The sequence below is a fragment of the Furipterus horrens genome, unplaced genomic scaffold (genome assembly GCF_987537825.1).
Source record: "Furipterus horrens unplaced genomic scaffold, mFurHor1.1.pri manual_scaffold_13, whole genome shotgun sequence".
NCBI lineage: Eukaryota > Metazoa > Chordata > Mammalia > Chiroptera > Furipteridae > Furipterus > Furipterus horrens.
In genome coordinates, this window is record NW_028327183.1 from 37,038,647 (window position 1) to 37,065,535 (window position 26,889).

The 26,889-nt window shown below is 37.0% G+C and overlaps 1 protein-coding gene across 1 annotated transcript in view; it reads right to left on the minus strand.

Moving 5' to 3' along the window:
* Positions 1–320: 320 nt before the first annotated feature.
* The window catches only part of ZNF567 (zinc finger protein 567), a 34,141-nt gene continuing 7,572 nt past the window's right edge, over positions 321–26,889 (minus strand). The window contains exons 3-5 of the mRNA XM_090260665.1: positions 9,779–9,905; positions 9,422–9,508; positions 321–2,846 (exon numbers count right to left, since the gene is read on the minus strand). Of these exons, the coding sequence (XP_090116791.1) occupies positions 1,135–2,846; positions 9,422–9,508; positions 9,779–9,905 (1,926 nt within the window). The 3' untranslated portion in view covers positions 321–1,134. The remainder of the gene's footprint in view (positions 2,847–9,421; positions 9,509–9,778; positions 9,906–26,889) is intronic.

Genomic DNA, 26,889 nt, shown 5'->3' on the forward strand with positions numbered 1-26,889 from the left:
ATAATATATTCATAACTACTAACACTGCCCCAATAATGACATCATAAGAATTTGTTTTTAATAGGAATGAATTCTCCAGTTGAATGATTGCTAAAGACCTTTCTCCACACTGATTGCAATCAAAGCTGTTACTTTTCAAAGTGAATCATTTTATGTTGAGAAAACTTGTGAGATGTTTGGCAGTAGCTATTATAAGGTGAATAAGCTTAAATACATCCTTGGGTGTAGTTATTTAAGTCTTAGTATAAAATCAACAGAAATACATACACACACAAATATATATATATATATATATATATATATACAAGAATATAGCAGTATCTTTATTACAACACAAAATTATAAAAAATACAAATAACCATGAAGAGAATAAACAGTGGTATGTTCTTAAAACAAAATAGTATACAAAATGAGTATAAAAACACTACTGCCCATACCATAATGTATGAATCTTCAGAATGCTGAGTGAAAAAGACACGAAAGAATTCATGATGTATGATAAAAATATATAAAGACATGCAAAAACTACTTCCTGATGTTATAAAGCAAGGAAGTGATAATCTTGGAGGAAGTAACAACGTTTTTATTTCACTGAGTGCAATGAGGAATATAACGTATTTCATTTCTCTTATGGAAACTTTTTATAACCATTTTTTAAAAATTTGTTTATTTTATTTTTAGAGAGAGAGGAAAGGAGAAAGAGAGGGAGAGAAACATCACTGTGTGGCTGCCTCTCACTTGCGCCCCCCACTGGGGACCCGACGGTGCAACCTAGTTATGTGCCCTGACTGGGAATCGAACCAGCGACACTTGGCTTGCAGGCTGATGCTCAATCCACTGAGCCACAGCAGCCAGGGCTATAACCATTTTTTAATATTGCCTCTCCATGTATTATATGTCTTCTAAAAATAAACTGAGTCAGCAGAACTTAAAAAATTACATTCATTACTGATAGTTCAGTAACAATGATCATACCCATTTTTATGCTAATAAAGAGTAAAAAGTTATGCTGTATAATACTTTAAATTATTAACTATTATTAAATTTGTGATTAAAATTACATTAGCATGCTTTAAAAAAATAAAAGTTTTACAATAACTTGGGAAGGAAGGCTTCCCAAAGAAATCATATCATTTATTGCATTTCCATATTTTCTCCCTTGTGAGTTCTTTGATGGACAATGAGGTTTCTTTTATAACTGAAAGATTTACCACACTCATTACAAATATAGGGTTTCTCCCCTGTGTGGGTTCTCTGATGTACAATGAGATTTGTCTTCTGGCGGAAGCATTTCCCACATTCATTACATTTGTATGGTTTCTCTCCTGTATGAGTTCTTTGATGATGAATGAGATATGACTTCCTGCTAAAGGCTTTCCCACACTGAGAACATTCATAGGATTTCTGACCTGTATGTATTTTCTGATGTACAGTGAGGGTTGCTTTCTGGCGAAAGGACTTTCCACATTCATTACAAATATAGGGTTTTTCTCCTGTATGAATTCTCTGATGTAGATTGAGATTTGTCTTCTGACTGAAAGATTTTCCACATTCATTACATTCATATGGTTTCTCTCCTGTGTGAGTTCTGTGATGATCAATGAGGTATGACTTCATTCTAAAGGCCTTCCCACAGTGAGGACATTCGTAAGATTTTTCCCCAGTATGTGTTCTCTGATGTGCTACAAGGGTTGTCTTCTGGCGAAATGACTTTCCACACTCATTACAAATGTAGGGTTTCTCCTTATTATGAGTTTTCTCATGAAGAGCAAGGGTTGTCTTCTGGGAGAAGGATTTCCCGCATTCATTACAAATATAGGGCTTTTCCCCTGTATGAGTTCTCTGATGTACAGTAAGATTTGCCTTCTGGTGAAAGGACTTCCCACATTCTATACAAATATAGGGCTTTTCTCCTGTATGAATTCTCTGATGTAGAGACAGTGTTGTCTTCTGGCGGAAAGACTTCCCACAGTCATTACACTCATATGGTTTCTCTCCTGTATGAGTTCTCTGATGTCGAATGAGGTGTGACTTCAATCTGAAGGCATTCCTACATTGTGAACATTCATATGATTTCTCCCCTGTATGTGTTCTCTGATGGTCAGTGAGGGCTGTCTTTAGGCGGAAGGACTTACCACATTCATTACAAACAAAGGGTTTCTCTCCTGTGTGAGTTCTTTGATGATCAATGAGATATGATTTCCTTCTGAATGAATTTCCACATTGATAGCATTGATAGGGTTTTTCCTCTGTGTGAATTCCCTGGTGCAGAATCAATACTGACTTCCTACAGAAGGACTTCCCACATTCAGTGCATATATGTTTTTTTTCAATATTGGCTTTTCTTCTCCTTTTATTATATTCAGATAGGTTTTCATATCTGTAAGCTCTATGATGTATAAATAAACCTCCTTTTTTAAGCAGTAATTTCTCACAGTCATTATATCCAAATGACTGTACTGGAGTTTCCATCTTATGATATTGCATAAGTACTTCATTACGACTGATACCTCTACCATGTTGATTATGGGATTTGACTCCATGGTGAGCTGTTTCTGGTTTGGTATTGAAGAGTGATTTCTCATATCCATTATACTCATTATGCCTCTTTCTTGCAGGGCTTAGATTACTGCTGACTAATTCTGATACATTTTCAAAAATCTTTCCATGACTGTCATATTCAGAAATTAGATTTATAGAGGTTTTGCTTAAAGTAAATGTCTTCTCATATGCATTATTGTTCTCCTTAATCAGTTTTTTGTGACTGATGAATACAACTGATCTAGAATACTTATCTTCGCATTCTTTATATTTCACTAAAAAGTCTTCGGCATTCCAGTTCTTTTCTATAAAAAAAATTAACAACTTGTGAATCTTCACACATTTGCTATGAAAAGGAGCCAAATTAGGGTCTATTATATGAGGCTAAAAAAGACCCCAGACAAATTACTTCCTGCCTATAACACAAAAACTAAATAAAATCTTTGCTTCAGTGTGGAAAAGAAGAAAAAAAATAAGAAATGAATGCTAATAACTTTTCCACTGTGCAACAGAACTTCATACATAAAGTTGACTGAACACAAGAAGCAATGAAGAGAAGACAAAAATGGTGGGAGAGGGATTGATGCTTGGATATGCAAATTCAGAGGCAATGAAGTGAACCTATCAAGGGCATTAATCTTCAAATAGGATGGACAAGATTAGTAGAAAAGCTTACTCAGGGAAAATATTAGAGGAAGAATTACTTCTGGGGGACACAAAACAGAACCTATACTTTCATATATCATCCCTAGATTGTAAGGTAAAAACTTCCAGTTGTTCCACCACCTTCATCCTTGTAGCCATCAATGGTAAACTAATAATTCCAAGTATCTATTAATTTCCCAGTGTTTAGAAAAACTATCCTATATTGTAAGTCTCATCCTCTAGTTCATTAAAAAACTCTCATGACCATTAATTATAATTATTCCTCTTTTCAATTGCTGACTTATTTTTTCAGGTTTAAAGAAAGACTATTCAAGTCCTTCCTCAATACAGTAACATTCTCTAGCTCCAGATGAGATTGCTCCTTCTGATTCTAGATCATTCCTTAACTTTAACTTCATTCTCTTATAAAAATTTAGAGCTATATTTGACTTCTGTTACTTTGTAATTACCCAAATCTAGTGGAACAATGTTAAATCTAGGCTCAAAAATCTTCCTTGAGTCCATTACCACCAACACTAACATATAAGGAATTTATCCTGTAAACAAAAATTTACATCTCCTAGAACCACTATTTATATTCAAACAAGTTTTAAGGGTTGTCGCCATACCTGACAAATCTCAGCCATAAGAAGTTTATATTAATACTGTGTATCATAGGTAGTGTGTCTGACAGAAACCAAACATTTCAATCATAATGTATACAGCCATGGCCTATACAGGTATATCTAATAGGAACTTATAAGTACAAGCTTTCTGACTAAGGGAAACAGATACCTCCCCTGTATAGCTCTACAAACAGGTCATGAAACAACTACTAAACACCTAAACAAGTTATGTACTACAGCAAAGACAGAAATATAGGATCTTATCTTTCAATGAAAGAATCCTTCAGCATAAACTATGTACATGTGGGAGACCGCTTTGTGTGGTACAGGAAATAGTAACTACTGTGCAAGCCAGGTCCAAAAATGGGACTGTAAGAATTGACTGAAAGCAGTAAGCAGCTGGTAGGCATGCTCCAAATGCCACACTACCGGTCCCACAACTAAGGGAAAAGACTGGAGTGCAATGTAGCCTTTGAAGCCTGCTCTGCTTTGTATAACTTCAAATCTATATCAACAGTATGTTTAAATCAAAGGAACAGCCTGAACTTTGTGATGTGCACTGGTACCAGAAAGTCTGACTAACTGTCATTGTATGTTAATTTATGTTTCTATTTAACTGTCTGTCTTTGTGGTTGGATGAAGGGTCGCTTTTGAACACCATGCATTTCTGCACGTAACCAACTCAGTAAAAGCTCTGTTAAGGGGAAGCTTGGGATTGTCCTTCTCTGAGGGGCACTCTCCCTTCTCTCCCCAGACAATCCGTCTCTGGGTCAAGTTCTTAATCCACGGTCAAGGGGTCTGCAAGATCAGGAACCTCTCACATGTGCAATCAGGTATTAAATTATATATCATATTCAAGTACTGTGTATGTTATAATTCATAAATAGCAAGGAAATTCACAGAAAAAGAAAACTGTGGCTATGATATAGAGTAGTCCAGGAATAGTTCGTGGAGAACAAATCTCAAGACTGAACCATAAGATATACAGTTGGTGGAAGGGAGAACATAACACAATGAAAAGCAGATATGACAAATCTTACATATTTGGAGAAAAGTTAGTAGATGGATCAAGTGGAAATTACCAAGAGTTTTCCACAAGAGAGAGAAATAGAATTGAAAAGACTAAATTAGGACTTATTATGTTAGACCTTGAATGATGAATAATTTCAATTTCACATAAAAAATAAATAATAGGTAACAAGTGACATATACTGTCAGAGAAGTAACAATATAATTTAAATGAACTAGGAAAAATTATAATGAAGACAAACTGCAAATACAATAATCAAGATATAAAATAATAGTTATTTTGTATAATGTCGGTGAGAAATGTAAATATGGAAGAAGTAAATATATTTCACAGGCTGATAAAATAACACAAATTGTAAAGAGAACCATAAGAGATGAATGCAGAGACAAAAGAATCAAGCTGGTAGCAAGGAGGAAAAAAATAAGTTAGACATAGATAAGGGAAAAGATTTTAAGAGCTAAAAAAGTTAGTGCTTTTCATGTACAACATATTGTCACAAAATAGTTAAGACATCAGATTGTAGAACTCCTAAAGGATTAGAGAGAAGGTGGGAAAAATAAGCTGAGTATGTCCATTCAGAGGCACTGACAAGAAACAAAGGGCTCAAGTCCTGAGAAAAAAATGAAATTATTATAATGCAAAGGCTTATCCCTTGAGGACTAATCAGGCAAACAAGACTGAGAGTTCAGTGAAACAATATATGCTACTGTTTCAGGCAATATGGCCATAGTGGTGTAGAAAACAGACCAAGTTGGAAATAATCATTCAGAAAATCAGGATAAAAATGAGACAGTGCTTTAACTGAACCAAAGATTGAACTTTCAGTCAAGATGGAGGCATAGGTAAACACGCTTCACCTCCTTGCAAAAACACAGAAAGAATTAATTACAACTAAACCTCAAAACAAATAACACCCAAAAGTGTTACAGCATTGACCTATATGGAAGTCTGACAACCAAGAATATAAAGCAGCCACATTCATTCAGACAGGTAGAGGGGTAGAGATGCTCAGATGGGTGGAGAGGCTGTGATGGTGGAACAGGCGGTCCCACATTCATGAGTGGTGGATAAGAATTAGGAGGGATACCTGGGGAGGGGGTGATCCCAGCCCCAGAACAGACTGCGCAGCCCAGGGTTCCAGTTCAGGAACATAAATCCGTATAACTTCTGGCTGTAAAAACCAGTGGGGGTTGGGTGGTGGAAGAAACTGATGGATTTTTCCCACTTAAAGGGCCTGCATGGTCTTAGAATGTACACAAACCCTCGGGCAGCAACTGGAAGGGAGCCAACTGCATAAAGAAAGCAGGTGAAGTGACTGGAAACAAGGCAAGTACTGGACAAATCACCAGAAGCCAGGCAGCAGCACTGTCCCCTCTCTGAGGCCCTACAACAAGCCACAAAATAGTGAAGTAGGTAGCCCCACCCTGGCAATTACCTAAGGCACTGCCCAACACAATTTACATGTGCCTTTGCTACAGAGGCCATGCTACTAAGACAGTGAGTCAAAGCAGCTCTACCTAATACATACACAGAAACAAACATAGGGAGATTGCCAAATTAAGGACGTAAAGATATATGGCCCAAATGAAAGAACAGAATAGAACCCTAGAAAAAGAACTAAACGAAAGGGAGATAGACAACCTATTAGATGAAGAGTTCAAAGCACTGGTGATATGGATGCTCAGAAAACTCACAGAGTATGGCAAAAAAAAAAAAAAAAGAAATGAAGGTTACACAAAATGAAATTAAAAAAAAAAAAAAATAGAGGAAACCAACAGTGAAGTGAAGGAAGCCAGGATTCAAATCAATGATTTGGAACAAAAGAGAGTAATAAGCATTCAACCAGAACAGAAAAAAGAAACAAGAATTCAAGAAAATGAAAAGCTTAGGAATCTGTAGGACAACTTTAAACATACCGAAACCCAAATCAAAGGGGTGCCAGAAGGAGAAGAGAAAGAACAAAATATTGAAAACTTATTTGAAACAATACTGAAAAAAAACTTCCCTAATTTGTCAAAGGAAATAGACATATAAGTACAGAGAGTCCCAAACAAGTTGGATACAAAGAGGGCCACACCAAGATGCATCATAAATAAAATGCCAAAGGTTAAAGATAAAGAAAGAATCTTAAAGGTAGTTAGAAAAAAGAAGGGAGTTACTTACAAAACAGTTCCCATAAGACTATCAGCTGATTTCTCAAAAGAAACTTTGCAGACAAGAAGGGACTGGCAAGAAGTATTCAAAGTGATGAAAAGCAAGGACCTATAACCAAGATTACTCTATCCAGCAAAGTCATCATTTAAAATAGAAGGGCAGATAAAGTGCTTCTCAGACAAGGTAAAGCTAATGGACTTCATCATCACCAAGCCATTACTACATGAAGGGTTAAAGGAACTTAAGAAAAAGAAGAACAAAATTATAAACAGTCAAATGACAACAAACTCACAACTATTAACAACTGAATCTAAAAAACAAAAATAAAAATGAAAACAAACTCACTTCCAGTGAAGATGGAGGCCTAGAGAGACATGCTGAATCTCCCTTCACAACTAAGAAGGAATACAACTACTTCAAAACTAACTAAGGACAACCAGAAGTTCTAGAAAACTGAGCTCATGGAAGTCCAACAAACAAAGATATAAAGAAGAAATACTCATACAAACAGGAAGGAGGGGCAGAGCCAGGGTGGAGAGGACACGGTGTGGTGGCGGCACCAGGGGTGGCAGTGACAGGCCATCAGAAAGCATAGTCACATGTTTTAAAAAGTCAGGAGGGACACCTGGGACACTCTCAGCACCAGACCAGACCATACAGCTCACAGTCCCAGCGCTGGGGAAAATAAAGCCTCATTGCTTCTGACTGTGCAAACCAGTGTGGGTTGGGGTGGAGGAAGAAACTGTGGGTCTCTCAGCAGAGTCTACTTGTTTAAAGGGCCCCCACGGTCCTAGGACATCCACAGACCCACCCACCCTGGGAACGATGTCCAGGGCAACAGCTACAGAGGCTCCCGTCCCATATAGAAGTGGAAGTCCCTGGAAAACGAGCAAGAGCTGAGTAAGCGGCATTGTTCCTTCTCAGATCCCTCCCCCACACTCAGTGCCACAACGTGGTGAAACGGTCTCCCCATACTGACGAATACCTAAGGCTCCACCCCTTACAATGTAATAGGTGCAACAGCTCTCCCTAAGACACAGAGGCAAACAAACACAGAAACCTGCAATTGTGAGGAGACAGAAAAGTATGGCACAAAAGGGGGAACGGATCAAGGTTCCAGTGGGAGAACTAAGCAATGAGGAGATAGCCAACCTAATAAATGAGGATATCCAACCTGACGCAGAGTTCAAAACACTGGTGATAAAGATGCTCACAGGCTTGACAGATATCCTTAAGTATGGCAAACGCTTAAGAGAAAAAAATAAAAGCTATGCTAAATGAAACGAAGAAAAATCCACACAAAATCAGTGGTGAAGGGAAGGAAACTGGGGTTCAAATCAATGATTTAGAACATAAAGAAGGAAAAAAAAGTCAGCCAGTACAGAATGAGCAAACGAGAACTGAAAGAAATGAGGAGAGGCTTAGGAACCTCTGGGACAACATTTATGTGCCAACATCCGAACCATTGGGAGCCAGAGGGAGAAGAGGAAGAGCAAGAAATTTAAAGCTTGTGTGAGAAAATAATGAAGGAAAACTCCCCAAATTTGGCAAAGGAAATAGACATACAAGTCCAGCAAGCACAGAGAGTCCCAAACAAAGTAGATCCAAAGAGGACCACACCAAGTCACATCATAATTAAAATGTCAAAGGTTAAAGATAAAGAGAGAATCTTAAAAGCAGCAAGAGAAAAGCAGACAGTTACCTACAAAGGGGTGCCTATAAGACTAGCAGTTGATTTCTAAAAAGAAACTTTACAGGCAAGAAAGGACTGGCAAGAAGTATTAAAGGTGATGAAAAGCAAGGACTTACAACCAAGATTACTCTATCCAGCAAAGCTATAATTTAGAATAGAAGGACAGATAAAGTGCTTCCCAGACAAGGTAAAGCTAAAGGAGTTTGTCATCACCAAGCCATTATTATATGAAATGTCAAAGGGACTTAAGAAAAAGAGGATCAAAATTATGAACATTAAAATGACAACACACTCACAACTATCAACAACTGAATCTAAAAAATAAAAACAAAATCCAACTAAGCAAACCAGCATAGGAACAGAATTATAGGTATGGGGATCATTTGGAGGGTTATCAGCTGGGAGTGGGTAGAGGGAGAGAGGGGGAAATGGTGCAGGGATTAAGAAGCATAACTGGTTGGTACAAAATAGACAGGGCGAAGTTAAGAATAATATAGGAAAGGGTGAAGCCAAAGAACTTACATCCACGATGCATGGACATGAACTACTGGTGGGGATTGCTGGAGGAAAACGGGGTACTGGGCAGAGGGGGGCAAAGGGTGAAAAACTGGGACCACTGTAACAGCATAATCAATAAAATATACTTAATAAATACAAGTTTGTTGGGAAATAGAAAGCTAAAAGAAATTTTATTCTTCACTAGTTTCATCTGCCTGAGAATCATAAACTCACCTAAGCAGGTGTGACTTGTCAATGGTGTCCATGGCTCTTCTCCTCGTTCCAACTTGAGGATCACATCAGGCTTGGTCATGTGACAGCCTGATGAGGGAAGATTTGGATTAATTTGTTTAGGATTCAATACATTTAAAAAACTAGTAAGGTGCATTTTTCAATACTGCAAATTAAGATACTCTTTTGCTTAATTTAACAGTAAACTTAACACCTTGCACTGGGCAAGTGAAAGATACTTTCTTTCTGCTAACCATAAAGGATTCATCACCTCTTACCCCTCAAACTGAAGATCACACATACTTTAAACACTTCAAAAGAAAATGCATGCTACTGAAAGTTTCAGAGAGGTTTTCTTACCCACGGAAATGAGGTGGCAATAGTTTTCCAACATCACATCCATGTATAGAGTCTTCTGAGCAGGATCCAGGTGCTGCCATTCCTCCTCTGAGAAGTCCACAGTCACATCTTTAAATGACACTGATCCCTGCAATGGATAGAAACTATGATCACAACAAGTTGACTAGATATTGGAGACTAGTTTTTATCCTGTTCCTTTGTGGCATTTATAAGAAAACTAATAAAGAAAGGCTACCATTTTTCTTGTTTTGTGATTTACATTGTGAGGAAAACAAAAATCAAAGTACAAGAACCTGCCACCAAATTTATTTAATAACTCATTCTAAAACTGTATACTGGGAAGTCACTTTGTATGCCAAAACTGCCTTCGTTCTCTTGGATGCCAAGACTTACAAAATACTGTCTCTGTTTACCTGAAGTTACAGCCTCAAAGCATGTAACACATACCTTCAAGAAGGTATATGTAAACAGAAGCCTGCAAAAAAGGTGTTACAGGTAGTACAACAAGAGTATGTACAAGATGCAGTGTATCACAACAGCAGAACAATTTTCTCAGCATTCATTGAGGAGGTTAAGTTTTTTTCCCTTCAAGATTACTCTGATGTGTAAGAAAAATATGGTTTTAAAACACATGGGACTGACTTTAAGCATCCAGTGATTATAGTGTGAACTGACCAGGAAAACAATCCATGAGATGATAATTATAAAATCTGAACACAACATATAATAACCAACTAATAGATGGCACTGAAAAACAACCAAAAACAAGCAGAAATATCCTTAAAAGACAGCGACTGCAAAGGGTAAGACTGTTAAATTTGTGGCTTTTTTGCATGAGGTATTGTACTGCAAATCCCACAGAAAACCACAGTGCCATTCCTCAAATATGGCACAGAACAGAATGAAAGGCAGATGAGCTAAAGATTTAGAGATAAATTCTGAAAGTGAGAAATGTATAGAATGAATAAGATGTAAAATCTGAGTATAAACTTTGTCAGAACTCCAGGTTGAAAGTTAAACTAAGCAACTGTTTGAGAGAGCACAGAAGGCATAGGAAAAAGTAGACAGAAAGACACCAGAAAATAGTTTTGAAAACAGAAGCGCACCTAGTGAGATTGAGGTCTCTGCTTTGTTGATTACCAGCATTCCACACCCCACTGAAAAAAGAAACTGAAGCCTTACAGACTTAGGTGTCAGAAATGGGGGCTGACAAAACAGCAGGATAGTTTAAGGGTAAAACCCTGAAAAAAAGAGAGCTGTAGAAAGTAAGACCCCAAATCTACATATATAAGCACTTACAATTCCTTGCTTGAGAGCATTAGAACATGAGCAAAATGAGAACCTACCAATAGGGGCCAGGGTAAAAAGCAGCAGCTGGAAGCTTAAGGATATACCAGCTGCTTCATACATGACGGGGAAAGTGACGGGGTAGGTAGTAGGGCAGAATATGAAACTTGATTCTAACTAAGTTAATCACATGCTAGAAAAAAAAACAATAATACTCAGAACAATATATATCAGATTTTGAATTACTATAACATTATTTATGATGTCCAAGTTTCTAGCAAAAATTACTGAACATGAAAACAAAAAAAGGTGACTATGACCCATGTTCAGAAAAAGACTGTCAGAGTAACTAATTAGTGGGTCCTAATGTTGGATCTTGACCCCCAAAAGTTCAAAGCATATGTTGTAAATGTTTCAAAAAAGTAATGGAAAACCTGGCATGAAGTACCAGTATGTAAACTATAAAAAAGCACCAAACAAAATTTCTAGACCTATAAGTACAATAACTGATATGAAAAATTCACTGTATAGACTCAAAAGCAAACCAGAAATATAAAAAAGAATCAGCAACCTTGTAAACAGGTCAACAGAAATTAAGCAATCTGAATAGAAAGAAGAAGAATAAGGGAAAATGAATAAAATCACAGAGATATGTGGGTCAATTTCAAAATAATCCAATACAGATAATAGTAAGTATCCTAGAAAGAGAAAGAAAAGTTTGAATAAAAACTTTAAGGTAATAATGGCCTAATACATTCAGAGTTACCAAAAACTTTAACTTACATACCAAAAAAGCTTAATGAACCTCAAAAGAATAAAAACCAAAGAAAACCACACCTCACAGAAACCTAATCAAACTCCTAAAAGTCAAAGGTAACTTCAACCGAGAATTATATTTTCAGCACAATTATCTATTAAAAATAAAGGCAACATAAAGCTCTTTTCAGATAAAGTCTGAAAGAAGTCATCACTAGAAATATCGAAACATCAAAAATGGTAAAGGAAGTTCTTCAGGTTGAAGGTAAAAATGTCACCCAATCATAACTAAGATCTTTGGGAAGGAACGAAGAGGATGAGGAAAGTCATATATAAAAGACTTTTTAAGTATTCCTTTTCTTATTTCTTTAAAAGACATGACAATGTCAAGCAGGTGCTGGTGAACACTTTCTGCTGTTTTAGCATGAAAGCAACCATAACAGTATGTAAAATGAATGAGCAAAGTTATGTTTAAATAAAACTTCATGTATGAACACTGAAATTTGAATTTCATACAATTTTCGTAGATTAAAAATATTTTGCTTTCACATTTTTCAAACAAACTATAAAAACCATTCCTAATTCACAGTCTGCACAAAAGCAGGCATCAGTTTGGGTTTGGTCTGTGGGCTCTGGAATACTGTTTTAAAGTAGGCATTCTAAATTGAATTATTTATAAACATAAATATCCCATACATGGAAAAGAAAAACCTAAACAAACAAAAAACCCCAAAAAACAAAAGATGGGAAGGTAAGTAAACAGATCTATAATGCTGTAAGATTTATGTATTTTCCTTTGTTCAGTATTATCTCTACATAACTCAAAAATTACAGATGCATGTTATAATTCCTGAAACAATCACAAAATAATAATAAATAAAGGTAGCTATATGTCAATAAAGTAATAAAAATATTATTAAAGTGTTTTTGATTGACACACACACACAAAACACAATTAGGAAGAGATGAACAAAAAACAGGTTAGGAGGAACCTTAATGAATGTTACAAAGTATAAGACACCAACCTGAAAAGGTTATATACTTTTTGATTCCAGCTACTACACAACATTCTAGAAGAGGCAAAATTATGGAGACAGTAAAAAGATCAGAGGATGCCAGAAATTGGGGGAGAGGAAGGGATGAATAGGTACAGCACAAAGGTTTTTAGGGCAGTGAAACTATTCTGTATAATACTATAATGGTAGATTCATGTCATTATACATTTCTCAAAATCCATAGAACATGCAAAACCAAGAATGAATACTGATGTAAACTATGAACTTTGGGGGATAATGATGTGTCAATGTAGGTTCCTTGACTGTAACAAATGTACCACTCTGACGTAAGATGTTGATAGTTGGGGGACGCTATGCATGTGTGGGGTAGGGGGTAAATTGAGAGTCTGTATGTTCTACTCAATTGTGCTGTAAACCTCAGACTGCCCTCTAACATAAAGTCAATTTAAATTAATTAACAAAACAAACAAACAAACCTCAGTAAGTTAGACAAGCAGAAAAGAAACAGCAAAATGGCAGCCCTAAATTTCACTGTATTTTTAATTGTATTAAGTGTAAATGAACTAAACACTCCAGTAAAAAGGCCAAAATTATTAATTATATAAAAAAGCAACACTCAAATATGTCTGTCTGCAAGAGACACACATTAAGTAACATAGACACAAATATAAAGGAAAATGAATGGTAAAAACATACAAATACTAACTCTGGTAAAGCTGATTTTGGCTATAGTAAAAGCAAAAAATATATTTCAAACTGAAGAGTATTACTACTACAAAGAGGAACATTTCATTATGATAAAGGAATAAATATATCACAAAAATATAACAATTACAAATATATACATATGTAAGCACAATAGAGTCAGTCAGGCTCCCTCACGCCGGATGCCCAGGCGTGGGCTGCTTAGAGATAATTAGATTTGCATACGCAGCACACTCAGTTATATAAGCATTGATGTCATATTTTGGCTTGTAGATGGCTTTGCCTATACATAATATAGAAGGGGCAGGAACCCCCACAGGAGTGTTCGGGCATCAGGCAGTGAGCGAACAGTGGGAGTGCATGCATGAACACTGTAATGTCTGCAATAAAGGAACAATCAGAGACTCCAACCCTGCCTCGCATATTATTCTGATTGCTGGACAGAAAGAATCTGCATTGGGTTCCATGACAACATACTTCAACAGTTTCAAAATACATAAAGCAAAAATTGGCAAAAGTAAAATGAGACTTTAAAAAGTCCCAAATCATGGTTGATGTTAATGTTTGTTAGTAACTGAAAGAAGCAGACGAAAGTTGGTTGGGGCAGGATGGAAATCTGTAAAGATTCCGAATCTCAAAGAATACTAACAAACAACTATCTCAATGATATTTACTGAATATCAGTTTCAATAATTTAACAACACATGTTTTTTCAAGAGAAAACAGATTATGCATAGACAAATCATATGGAGTATGTTCTCTGATGACAGCTGAACTAAATTAGGTATCAATTAAAAGAATGTGTCTAGCCCTGGCTGGTGTGGCTCAGCAGACTGAGTGCTGGCCTGCGAACCAAAGGGTCACTGGTTCAAATCCCAGTCAGGGCACATGCCTGGGTTGCAGGCCAGGTCCACAGTTGGGGGCACACCAGAGGCAACCACACATTGATATTTCTCTCCCTCTCTTTCTTCCTCCCTTCCCCTCTCTCTAAAAATAAATAAATAAAAATCTTAAAATAAGGTGTCTAGACAAACGCCTCAATACTTGGAAATTAAACAATATTCCAAGTAACCAATTCTGGGTCAAAGAATAACCAAAAAGAAAATGGTCATAAAATATAATAAGCTAAATAGAAATAGATCAATATTTGAAGATGCAATTAAAGTAGGCTAAGAGAAACTTGTAAATTTAAATGATTATATTAGAACACAAGAAAGGTCTAATATAATTCAAACCTTTATCTTTAAAAAAGTCAAATAAACACAAAACAAATAGAAGAAAATAGTAAAGATAACAGCAAAAATTAGTAAAATAGAAAATAAATAGAAAAGAAAACCAATGAAACCTAAAGCCAAGTTCTTCGAAGTGTATAAAATTTAAAAACTGCAAGTTGGGTGGATTAACCAATAAAGGGGGATGGCACATACGGCCACTATCAGATAATATCCTACAGATATTAAATAGGTAACCAGGGTAGATTACAAACTAACTAAAGGCAATGAATTAGACAATGTAGATGACAGGACAAATATTTTCCCTTAAGAAACATGTTACTGAAAGAAACAATAAACCTGGAAAACCTAAACTATTAAAAATTCTGATTTTCCAATTTAGAAAGTTCTCACATAGATTTTTCCAATACCAGAAGACTTCAAAATAAATTCTATCAAACATTTAAGAGTTAATGAGCGCTCTTCTGCTCAGGCCTGTGGCACTGGCAGGATGGACATGAGTTGTGGTCTGCATACTGCCAGTAAACTCCAGGGCCACTGAGGAGATCAGAAGTGCCATAATAAATAGCACAAGAAAGCCCGATTGGGAAAGCCCTGAAGCCCAATCATTCTGGAGGCATGTCCCATGCAAAGAGAATTGTGCTGGAAAAAGTAGGGAGTTAAAGGCCAACAGTGAAAATTTGCCATAAGGATGTGTCAGGATCTTGCTGATCAATGATGGCAAAAAAAAAAAAAAGAAAAAGAAAAATCTTGGAGGACTTCAAGAAGGATATTGATGGCAAAACGCTTATAGTACGGAACTTTAACACCCCACTATCAAAAATGGACAGATCTTCCAAACAAAGAAACACCAAGGATATTGTGGCACTGAACAACAATCTAGGTCAAATGGACATAATTGATATATACAGAACCTTTCATCGCAAAGAAGCAAAATATACATTCTTTTCAAATGCACATGATATATTTTCAAAGACAGACCACAAAACAAGCCTCAACAAATGCAAGAAAATTTAAATTATATCAAGCATCTTCTCAGACCGCAATGGCTCAAAACTAGAAACCAACCTCAAGGAAAAAACTCAAAAACATACAAATTCATGGAGAATGAATAATATGTTATTAAATAATGAACGGGTTAACAATGACATCAAGAAAGAAATAAAAGTTTCTGGAAACAAATGAAAATGAACAAACAACAGACTTCCGGCCAAGATGGAGGCTTAGACGGACATGCTAGGTCTCCCTCTACAACTAGAGAGGAATACAACTACTTCAAAACAAAGGATAACTAGAAATTCCAGAAAATAAAACTCCACAGAAGTCCAACATATGAAGTTATAAACCAGCGGTGCCATTTGGGCAGGTAAGAGTTAAAGAGGGCAGTGCTGTTTGCGGTCGCACCTGGACAACGGCGGCGGGGAATCCCGGATCCATCAAGCCCCTGGCGGTGCGCGACCCCGACGAGGAATCCCGGCTGCGGCCAAGCCCCTGCCGGTGCGCGACTCCGGCGCTGGGGAGAGTGGCCGCCGCATCGCCTTGAACAGTGAGGCCCAGGGGGGCGGGAGGACGGATCCCGGTCTCCTAGCTGAATAACTGTGTGAATCCATCTTGGACCCCCGCCCCCAAAGAAAGCACCACAGGGCTGCGAAATAGGTCGCGGACAGGCAGGCGCCGGTCGCTAATTTGTGACGCGTACACAGGCACTGCCCCCGACAGCCGGCCCAAGAAAACAAAACGCATCTGTCAAAATGAGGCAGACAACTATAGAAATCCCGGTGACACAACTCACCAGACAGCAGATAGAGAACCTGACAGATGAACAGATAAGAAACCTGTCAGAGGCTCAGTTCTGGGCCATTGTTAACAGATGGCTTACAGAATTCACAAAAGAGCAGGAAAAAGATATGAAAGAAGCGAAAAACTTTCATAACGAAAGGAACAAAACCGCATACGAGACAGAAGGAAAGGAAATAAAATCCAGAGTTCATTTCAACAAACTGGAATATGGAGAAGGAACAAGCAGTCAACCAATGCAGCGAGAGGAAATGGGAAGCAACAATGAAAGGATCAGAAACCTCTGGGACAGCTATAAAAGGCCCAACATAAGAATCATTGGTTTGCCAGAGAATGAGGAAGATGAACTAGAACTTGAAAAATTGAGTGAAAATATAATAAAGGAGAACTTCCCAGACTTGGGGAAGGGAATAGACTTGCAGGTCCAGGAAGCAAGGAGAGTTCCCAAGAGACTGGACCCAGGGAGAACCACTCCAAGACACATTATAATCAAAATGTCAAAAATTAAAGATAAAGAGAGAATCTTAAAAGCAGCAAGAGAGAAGAAAAGAATTATGTACAAAGGGGTCCCAATTAGACTATCAGCTGACTTCTCAAGGGAAACCCTACAGGCAAGAAGAGACTGGCAAAAATATTCAAAGTAATGAAAATCCAAAACCTACAACCACGAATACTCTACCCAGCGAAATTGTCATTCAGAATAGAAGGACAGAGAAAGTGTTTCCAGGACAAAATAAAACTGAAAGAGTTCATTAGATCCAAACCACTGTTATATGAGATGTTAAAGGGACTGGTTTAAAAAAAAACAGAAGCTAGGGAGATGAAACAAAGGCAAACTAAATAGGCAACGAGAGTGGAAAAGGAACTGTGGGTACGGGAAGCATATTGGGGGGAGGTCAACAGGGAGGGGGAATGGGGAAAGGGAGGGAGATGATATAGGAATTGGGGATCAAGGTAGGAGGGAATGGAATAGACGGAGAGAGGTTGGGAGGAACTGTATGCACAACTAATGGACATAATCTAAAAGGGGGAGACAACTGGAGGGAGGGGGGCCACCGGGTGGAGGGGAGCAGAGGGAAGGGAAATTGGCACAAATGTAATATTTTAATCAATAAAACACATTAAATCTGAAAAAAAAAAAAAAAAAAAGAAAATGAACAAACAACAGCCCAAATAAGAGAAACAGCAAAGGCAGTCCTGAGAGCAAAGTTTATGGCAATACAGGCCTACCTAAAAAGGATAGAATCTCAAATAAACAACCTAACCTTACAGCTACAGGAACTAGAGGAACAACAAACAAAACCCAGAGCAAATATAAGGAAGGAAATAATCAAGATCAGAGCAGAATTAAATGACATGGACACTAAAAGAACAATTCAAAGGATCTATAAAACCAGGAGCTGGTTCTTTGAAAAGATAAACAAAATTGACAAGCCTTTAACCAGACTCATCAAGAAAAAACGAGAGGACCCAAATAAATAAAATCATAAACGAAAAAGGAGAAATCACAACCGGTATCACAGAAACACAAAGGATTGTAAGAAATTACTATGAACAACTATATGACAAGAGATTTGACAACCGGGATGAAATGGACAAATTTCTGGAAAAATATAATCTTCCAAAACTGAATCAAGAAGAAGCAGAAAGCCTGAATAGATCTATAACTACTAGTGAAATTGAAGCAGTACTCAAAAACTCCCGGCACACAAAAGCCCTGGACAGGATGGCTCCACAGGTAAATTTTACAAAACATTTAGGGAAGAACTAACTCCTATCCTCAAACTATTCCAAAAAGTCCAATAAGAGGGAAGATTCCCAAACTCTTTCTATGGGGCTACTATTGTCCTATCTCCAAAACCAGGTCAAGACACAACAAAGAAAGAAAACTACAGGCCAATATCGCTGATGAACATAGATTGTAAAATCCTCAAGAAAATATTGGCAAACTGAATCCAGCAATATGTTAAAAAGATCATACACCATGATCAGGTGGAATTCATCCTAGGGATGCAGATCAATAAACGTAATACACCACATAAACAAAATGAAAGACAAAAATCACATGACCATATCAATAGATGAAGGAAAAGGAGCTGATAAAATACAACACCCAATAATGATAAAAACACTCAGCAAAGTGGGAATAGAGGGAGCATACCTCAATATAATAAAGGTCATATATGGGAAACCTGAAGCTAATGTCATACTCAATGGGCAAAAACTGAAAGCTTTCCTCCTAAGATCAGGAACCAGACAAGGATGTCCACTCTCTCCACTTCAATTCAACATAGTTTTGGAAATTCTAGCCACAGCGATCAGACAAGAAAAAGAAATAAAAGGCATCTAAATTGGATAAAAAGAAAACTGTCATTTGCAGACAACATGATAGTGTACATAGAAAACTCTATGTACTCCACCAAAAACTACTTGATCTAATAAGTGAATTTGGCAAAATAGCAGGGTACGAAGTCAATATTTAGAAATTGAAGGCATTTCTCTACACCAACAATGAAATATCAGAGATAGAAGCTAGAGAAAAAAATCCCCTTTACTATAGCACACACACAAAAAAGTACTTAGGAATAAACTTAACCAAGGAGGTAAAATACCTGTACTCGGAAAACTAGAGAACACTGAAAAAAGAAACTAAGGAAGATACAAAGAAATGGAAGCATATGCCATGTTCATGGATGGGAAGAATTAACATAATTAAAATGTCCATATTACCAAAAGCAATTTACAGATTCAATGCAATCCCTATTGAAATACCAATTACATATATCACAGGCCTAGAATAAATATTTCAAAAATTTATATGGAACCAAAAACAACCCCTAATAGCCTCAGCAATCTTGAGAAAGAAGAATAAAGTAGGAGGAATCCGTCGTCGGCAGCCGTCCGTCTCGAGAGACGATGGTGTAGCTTCTTAAGAGTCTATCTGCACCGCCGAGAATGGCTGTGCAGTCCGACTCGGGAGTGACACGGTATCTGTCTCCTCCCGTGTTGAATCGACATCTTGCGATGACGCTGGAGTGTCCTCTCCAGTGAAGCTGAAGCTACAGAGCCTGGGCAGGGTGATATGGAGGGTCTGCTGTTGCCCATGCAGCAGACCCCCCCTCTCTTCGCAGCTGAAGGATCCAAGGGAAAGACGGAGTCAATACAGCTTGGCTTCAGGTGCGCCGCAGGAGTTGCCGGTGTTGACTACAACGTCAAACCGCCTTAGGGACTCCGGCTCCGGATTTTCTGTCGGGGTTTACTCCCTTAGCCTTTCCCCTGAAGAGGTATGCCACAAGGCAGCGGAGGTTTTTTGGAATCAGAGTTTTCCTTCTCTGATGTGCCCTGACTGGAAGATCGAACCAGCGACACTTAGCTCGCAGGCCGACGCTCAATCCACTGAGCCAAACCAGCCAGGAATCACAATACCTGATATTAAACTGTATTAAACTGTATTACAAGGCCATGGTAATCAAAAAAGTCTGGTACTGGTATAAGAACAGACATACAGATCAATGGAATAGAGGGCCCAGAAATAAACCCAGGTCTATATGGTCAATTAATATTTGACAAAGGGGGAAAGAGCATAAAATGAAGTGAGAACAGCCTCTCCAACAAATGGTGTTGGGAGGGACAGGGACATTCAAAGAAAATGAAACCAGATCACCAATTTACACCACAAAGCACAATAAACTCTAGATGAATAAAAGACTTAAATTTAAGCTGTGACACCATAAAAGTCCTAGAGGAAAGCATAGGCAGTAAAATCTCAGATATCCCATGCAGCAATATTTTTGCTGATAATATCTCCTATGACAAGGGAAACAAAGGAAAGAATACACAAATGGGACTATATCAAACTAAATAGTTTCTGCTCAGAGAAAGAAAACATCAGCAAAATGAAATGGGAACCAACTGTATGGGAAAACATATTTTCCAATGCTACCTCAGAGAAGAGATTGATCTCCAAAATACAGAAAGAACTTATAAGACTCAACGCCACAATAACAGACAATCCAATTAAAAAACAGGCCAAAGACCTGAACAGACACTTCTCTGAGGAGGACATACAGAGGGCCATAGGCATATGAAAGAATGCTCAACATCACTAGCCATCAGAGAGATGCAAATTAACACCACAATGAGATACCACCTCACACTGGTGAGGATTTGGAGAAAAGGGAACCCTAGTGCACTGCTGGTGGGAATGTCGACTGGTGCATCCACTATAGAAAACAGTATGGAATTTCCTCAAAAACTCAAAATGGAACTGCCTTTTGACCCAGAGATTCCACTACTAAAATTATACCTGAAAAATCCTGAAACACCAATTCAGAACCTATGCACCTCTATGTTCACAGTGGCGCTATTTACAATAGCCAAGTGCTGAAAACAGCCTAAGTGCCCATCAATGGATGAGTGGGTCAAAAAATGTGCGACACTTACACAATGGAACATTATGCAGCAGAGAGAAAGAAGGAACTCCTACCTTTTGTGACAACATGGATGGAACAGGAGTATTGTGCTTAGTGAAATAAGCCCGATGGCCAAAGAGAAATACCACATGATCTCACCTATAATAGGAAACTGATGAACAAAACAAATGAGCCAAATATAAACAGAAGCATGGAAACAATGAACAGATTGACAGTGACCAGATGGGAGGGAGGAGGGGGAGAAGTAGGGAAGGAAGGGGAAGGGTCTAGTCTAGAAACTAACACAAATGACCCACGGACATGGACAACAGGGGATTGACTGTGGGAGAGGGTGATATGGACAGGGGAGGGGAGAGCAATGGGGGAAAAATGGGATAACCGAAACAGAACAACAATAAAAAAAACAAAAAAACCCATAAAGCTCATCTTTGTAGCCTGGAAAAAAAAAAGAATGGCAAAAAAAAAAAAAAAAAAAAAGGAGTTAATGGGACTATTACACTAAATCTTTTTTAAAAACAGAGTACTTTCTAATTTATTTTATATGGGAAGCGGGGGTGCTTGGTAGTGGGAAATGTAGCTCAGCCCCAGACTGGAAGACCACCGGGAGTGTGGCCGCACACAGGACCCACTCCACACACCGGTTTTCCCATGGGGAACTAGGCCTGAATTTCTATAATAGCTAAAAGCTTGCTTTCTGCTAAAGGACCCTCTAATACTGGCCTGAGACCAACAGATGTTCAGCGTGTAACCTTGAAGCAGTTTCTTAGGGTCTTATCTGGACCAGATTCTAAGAACAGGATGTGGCTAGACAAGTTATCCTTATCCATGCATGTGTAACATTCTTTTCTGTTATATGAAAGTAATAATTATATAAGGCAATGGTTGGCACAATGATTCACAACTTTCTTGGAGGTAATCCACCTAAAAAAATCAATAAAAGCCTGTTAAGGCAGGGGCAAGCTGCCCTTTCTCCTCTAGAAAGTGGCCAGTTCTGTCCCCTCTTCTCCACAGGATTCTCATAGTCGCTGTGCATTTATTCACTTCATTCACAATGCCATGGACTCTGCTGGTCAGAGGTCTGCGATAATTTTATGAAGTGACTGTTACCAAAATAAAAAAAAAGACAATAAAGAAATTACAGAGCAGTATCCCTGGTGAATTCCTATGAAAAAATTAACAGAATATTAGGGAATTGAGTTAAGTGATATATAAAAAAGCATTACACATTATGATCAAGTTGTCTCATCATTGGAATCCAAGGTCAGTATATCATCTGAAAATCAGTAACATAATCATTATAATATCAGAATAAAATAAGAAAACCATATGTTCATTTCAAATGAAGAAAAAGAATCAGATAAAATTTAAAATATACATATATTTGCTCTCACATATTCTATTAACACTGTAGATATTGTATAAAGAAGGTCAAAGAAAAACATCAGGCATACAGACTAGAAAAAAAGAAAACCACCTATTTTGAGGTATGTAGAAAGGACTAAAGGAATCTACAAAAAAGGAACTAGACATAAGTGAATTTAGCAAGGTCACAGGATACTAATATCAATATATAAAAATCAATTCTGTTTTTACATATTAATAATTGAAAATGAAATTAAAGAATAAAATTAACGAAGTATCTGTAAGACCTATACAATGAAACTACAAAAAAACTGCTCAGAGAAACTTCAAAAGACCTAAATAAGCATGGAGATATACCAGGTCCTTGGATTAGAAGATGCACTACTGTTAACATACCAATTATCTCAAACCAATTGATAGTCTTTGACAATCACAGTCTAAGTACGTTGCTTTATAGAGATCAATAAGATAAGTCTAAAATTTACATAGAAATGTAAAACACCTAGCATATCTAAAACAAGTTTAAAAAAAAATAGAGATGGAAGATTCACATTACTTGATTTCAGGACTTAATACAGCTGTGTTACACTGGTAAAATGATAAATATATAAATCAATGAAACACACTACAGAAGTACACCTACACATATATAGTCAAATGACTGTCAATGAAGGCTCTAGGATAATTCAGTAGGGAAAGGATGTGTTTTCACAGATAATTCTGAAAAAAACTGAATATCTGTTTTAAAAAAAAGGAACTTCAATTCTACCTCACAGCATACAAAAGAATTAAGTTGAAATGGATTATTCACTTAAAAGAAAAATCTAAAACCAGTTTTTATATAGTAAACAAAGAATAAGATATGCACAACCCTGAAGTATGCAAAGACTTCTGAGACAGGACACAAAAAGCATGGGTCATAGAATTTTAAAACCCAATAAACTGGATTTCATTAAAATTAAAAACTTCAGCCCTGACAGGTATGGCTCAGTTGATTGGGCACTGTCTTGCAAACTGAAAGGTTGCCAGTTCCCTTCCCAGTCAAGGCACATGCCTGGGTTGTGATTTTGGTCACCAGTCAAGGCACGTGCAAGAGGCAACTGATTGATGTTTCTCTTTCTCTCTTTCTTCCTCCCTTCCACTTTAAAAATGAATAAATAAAATCTTTAAAAAAATTATATACTCAGCTCTAAAACACACCATTAAAAAATTAAAAAAAAAATCAAGTCATAAACTAAGAAAAGATATTTACAGTACTTTTATCTGAAAAAAAAAAAACACACTTGTATAAAGAACTCTCACAACACAAGAAAACAACCAATCCGCTCAAAAGTTGGCTAAACGTCTGAACTTAGAATATTATATAAATGACAAGTAGCAAAATAAAAAATACCCACCAATTTTCATCTTATCAAGGAAATAAAAATTAAAACAATAATAAAATACCATTACACACAAGGATCACTAAAATTATAAAATGGCCATACCAAGTGTTGGTAAGGCTATGAAGCTACTGTAAATTGTATACATTACTGGTGGGAACGTAAAATGTCACAACTCTGCATAACAATCTGGCAGTTTCTTATAAAAATACATTCTCCATACAACCCACTGATTCCGCAACTAGGTATTCATCTGAAAGAAATGAAAATACAATCCACGCAGAGATTTTTCTATGCAAATGTTCATAGAAGTGTCATTCATTATAGTCAAAAAGTGGGGAAAAAAGTATATCAAAAAGTGAGTGGATAAACAAATTATAATATATTATCCATTCATGTACTGGAATTCAATAATACAAGGAATGTTCTTATATACACAACAACATGAATACATTTCAAAAACATGATTTGAGCTAGATAGGCCAATCTCTCCAAAAGGACATATGTTATTATCCTTTTTTTTATGATATCAGAGAAGATGCAAACTAACTTATGACAGAAGCAGATATATGATGACTGAAGGCTTGGGATGGCAGTGGAACAATTAATTGTATAAGGGACATTAGAGAACATTTTGGAGTAGAGCAAATTTTGTCATCTTGACTTGTAGTGATTACTCAGATCTACACACTTCCAAAGTTCATGAATTCGACACTTACAATGGTGCTTTTTATTGTATATAAATAACACCTCTTTATTGATTTAAAAATAAGGGTGGATTGCTGGTTCTGCTTGGAGAAGCACAGAACAACTCTTATTTGACTGTTATTGTAGATAAACTATAAACTCCAGATAAAATATGAAAAACTTTTAACACTCTATTGACATCAATAAATAGATCTCCCCGACAGAAAATTAACAAGGAAACAGTAGCCTTAAATGATACATTAGGCCAGATGGATTTAATTGGTATTTTCAGAGCATTTCACACCAAAGCAGCAGAATATACACTTTTTTCAAGTGTGCATGGAACATTTTCCAGGATAAAACACATACTAGGCCACAAAACAAGTCTCAATGAATTTAAAAAGACTGAAATCATAGAAGGCATATTCTCCAACTACAATAGTATTTACAAGAAGAAAACCAAAAAGCATACAAACACATGGAGTCTAGATAACATGCTACTACACACTGAATTGGTTAACAAAGAAATCAAGGAGAAACCAAAAAATACCCTGATACACATGAGATTGAAAACACAACAACCCCAAATCTCTGGGACACTGCAAAAGCAATCCTAAGAGGGAAATTCATAGCAATACAGGCCTACCTCACGAAATCAGAAACATTGTAAATAAATAATGTAACTTTACATCCAAAAGAACTAGAAAAGGAACAGCAAACAAGGCCCAAATGGAAAAATATAATCAGAGTGTAAATAAATGAAATAGTCTTTAAAAATACAAAGGGTCAGTGAAACCAAGGCCTGGTTCTTTGAAAAGATCGAGACAAACCTTTAACCAGACTCATCAAAACAAAAAGGAAAGGACCTCACTAAATATAAACAGAAATAAGAGAGGGGGTGAGACTGAAACCACAGAAATACAGGGATTATAAGGAAATGCAACAAACAATTATATGCCAACAAACTGAACAATCTAAAAGAAATGAATAAGTATCTAGAAACATACAGACTTTCAAGGTTGAATCAAAAAGAAATAGAAAATCTGAACAGACTGATTATGACCAACAAAATCGAATCAGTAATCAAAAAAAAATTCCAACAAACAAAAGCCCTATATCAGATGGCCTCACAGGTGAATTTTACCAAACATTCAAAGAGGAATTAACACCTGTCCTTCCCAAGTTATTCCAGAAAAAAAAAAAAAAAAGGCAGAAGGGGAAAAGGCCAACATTACCCTGATTCTGACCAAACACATTACAAAAAAAGAAGAAGCAGGAAGAAGGAGGAGGAGGAGAAAAGAAGAAGGGGAAGGGGAAGGGAAAGGAGAAGAAGATCACAGGCAAATATCTCTGATGAACATAGATGCAAAAAGTTCTCAACAAAATACTGGCAATACATTAAAAAGATCTTACAGCATGATCAAGTGGGATTTATTCTGGGGATGCAAGGATGGTTCAATATCTGTAAATCGATTAATGTGTGATAAACCACATAAACAAATGAAAGCTGAATATCATGATCTTATCAATAGGTACAGAAAAAGCATCTTACAAAATCCTGCACTCACTTCTGATGAAACTATCAGCAAAGCAGGAACAGAAGGAATATACCTCAACATAATAAATGCCATATATGACAAACCGACAGCTAACATTATACACAACAGGAAAACGCTGGAAATGTTTTCCTTAAGATCAGGAACAGGACAGGTATTCCATTTTCATCACTCTTCTTCAACATAGTATTGAAAATCCTAGCCATAGCAACTGGGCAAGAAAAAAATAAAAGGCATCCAAATTGGAAAGAAAGATATAAAACTCATTTTTTGCAGATAAGATAGTATATAGAGAGAATCCTAAAGATTCCATTATGAAACTATTAGAACTGATAAATTCAGTAAAGAAGCAAGGTACAAAATCAATATTCAGAAATAAATTGCATTTTTATATGCCAATAATAAACTATCAGAAAGAGAAATTAAGAATACAATCCCATTAACAATCGATTAGAAAAATAAAATAAAATGCCTAGGAATATATTTAACCAAGGAGAAGCTTTGGCCAAAAGGGAGGCGTAGGTAGACACACTTTACCACTTTGCACAACCATAAGAAGGATCACAACTAACTTCAAAACAAATATCAACCAGAACTGCCAGAAAGATTGAACTTCATGGAACTCTGACAACCAATGATTTAAAGAAGAAACAAACATCCAGACGGGTAGGGGGGTGAAGCCAGGGAGCCAGGGTGAAGACGTAGTATGGTGGTGGTGAGGAAGAGGCAGTAGCTGGTGGAATGGGGCGGTCCCACATTCACATGTGGTGGATAAAAGCTGGGAGGGACACCTGGAGTGCGATCCCAGCCCCAGGCCAGACCGTGCAGCACATGTTCCCAGTGCCAAGGGAAATAAAGCCTCATAGTTCCTGGCTGTGAAAACCAGCGGGGTGTTGTG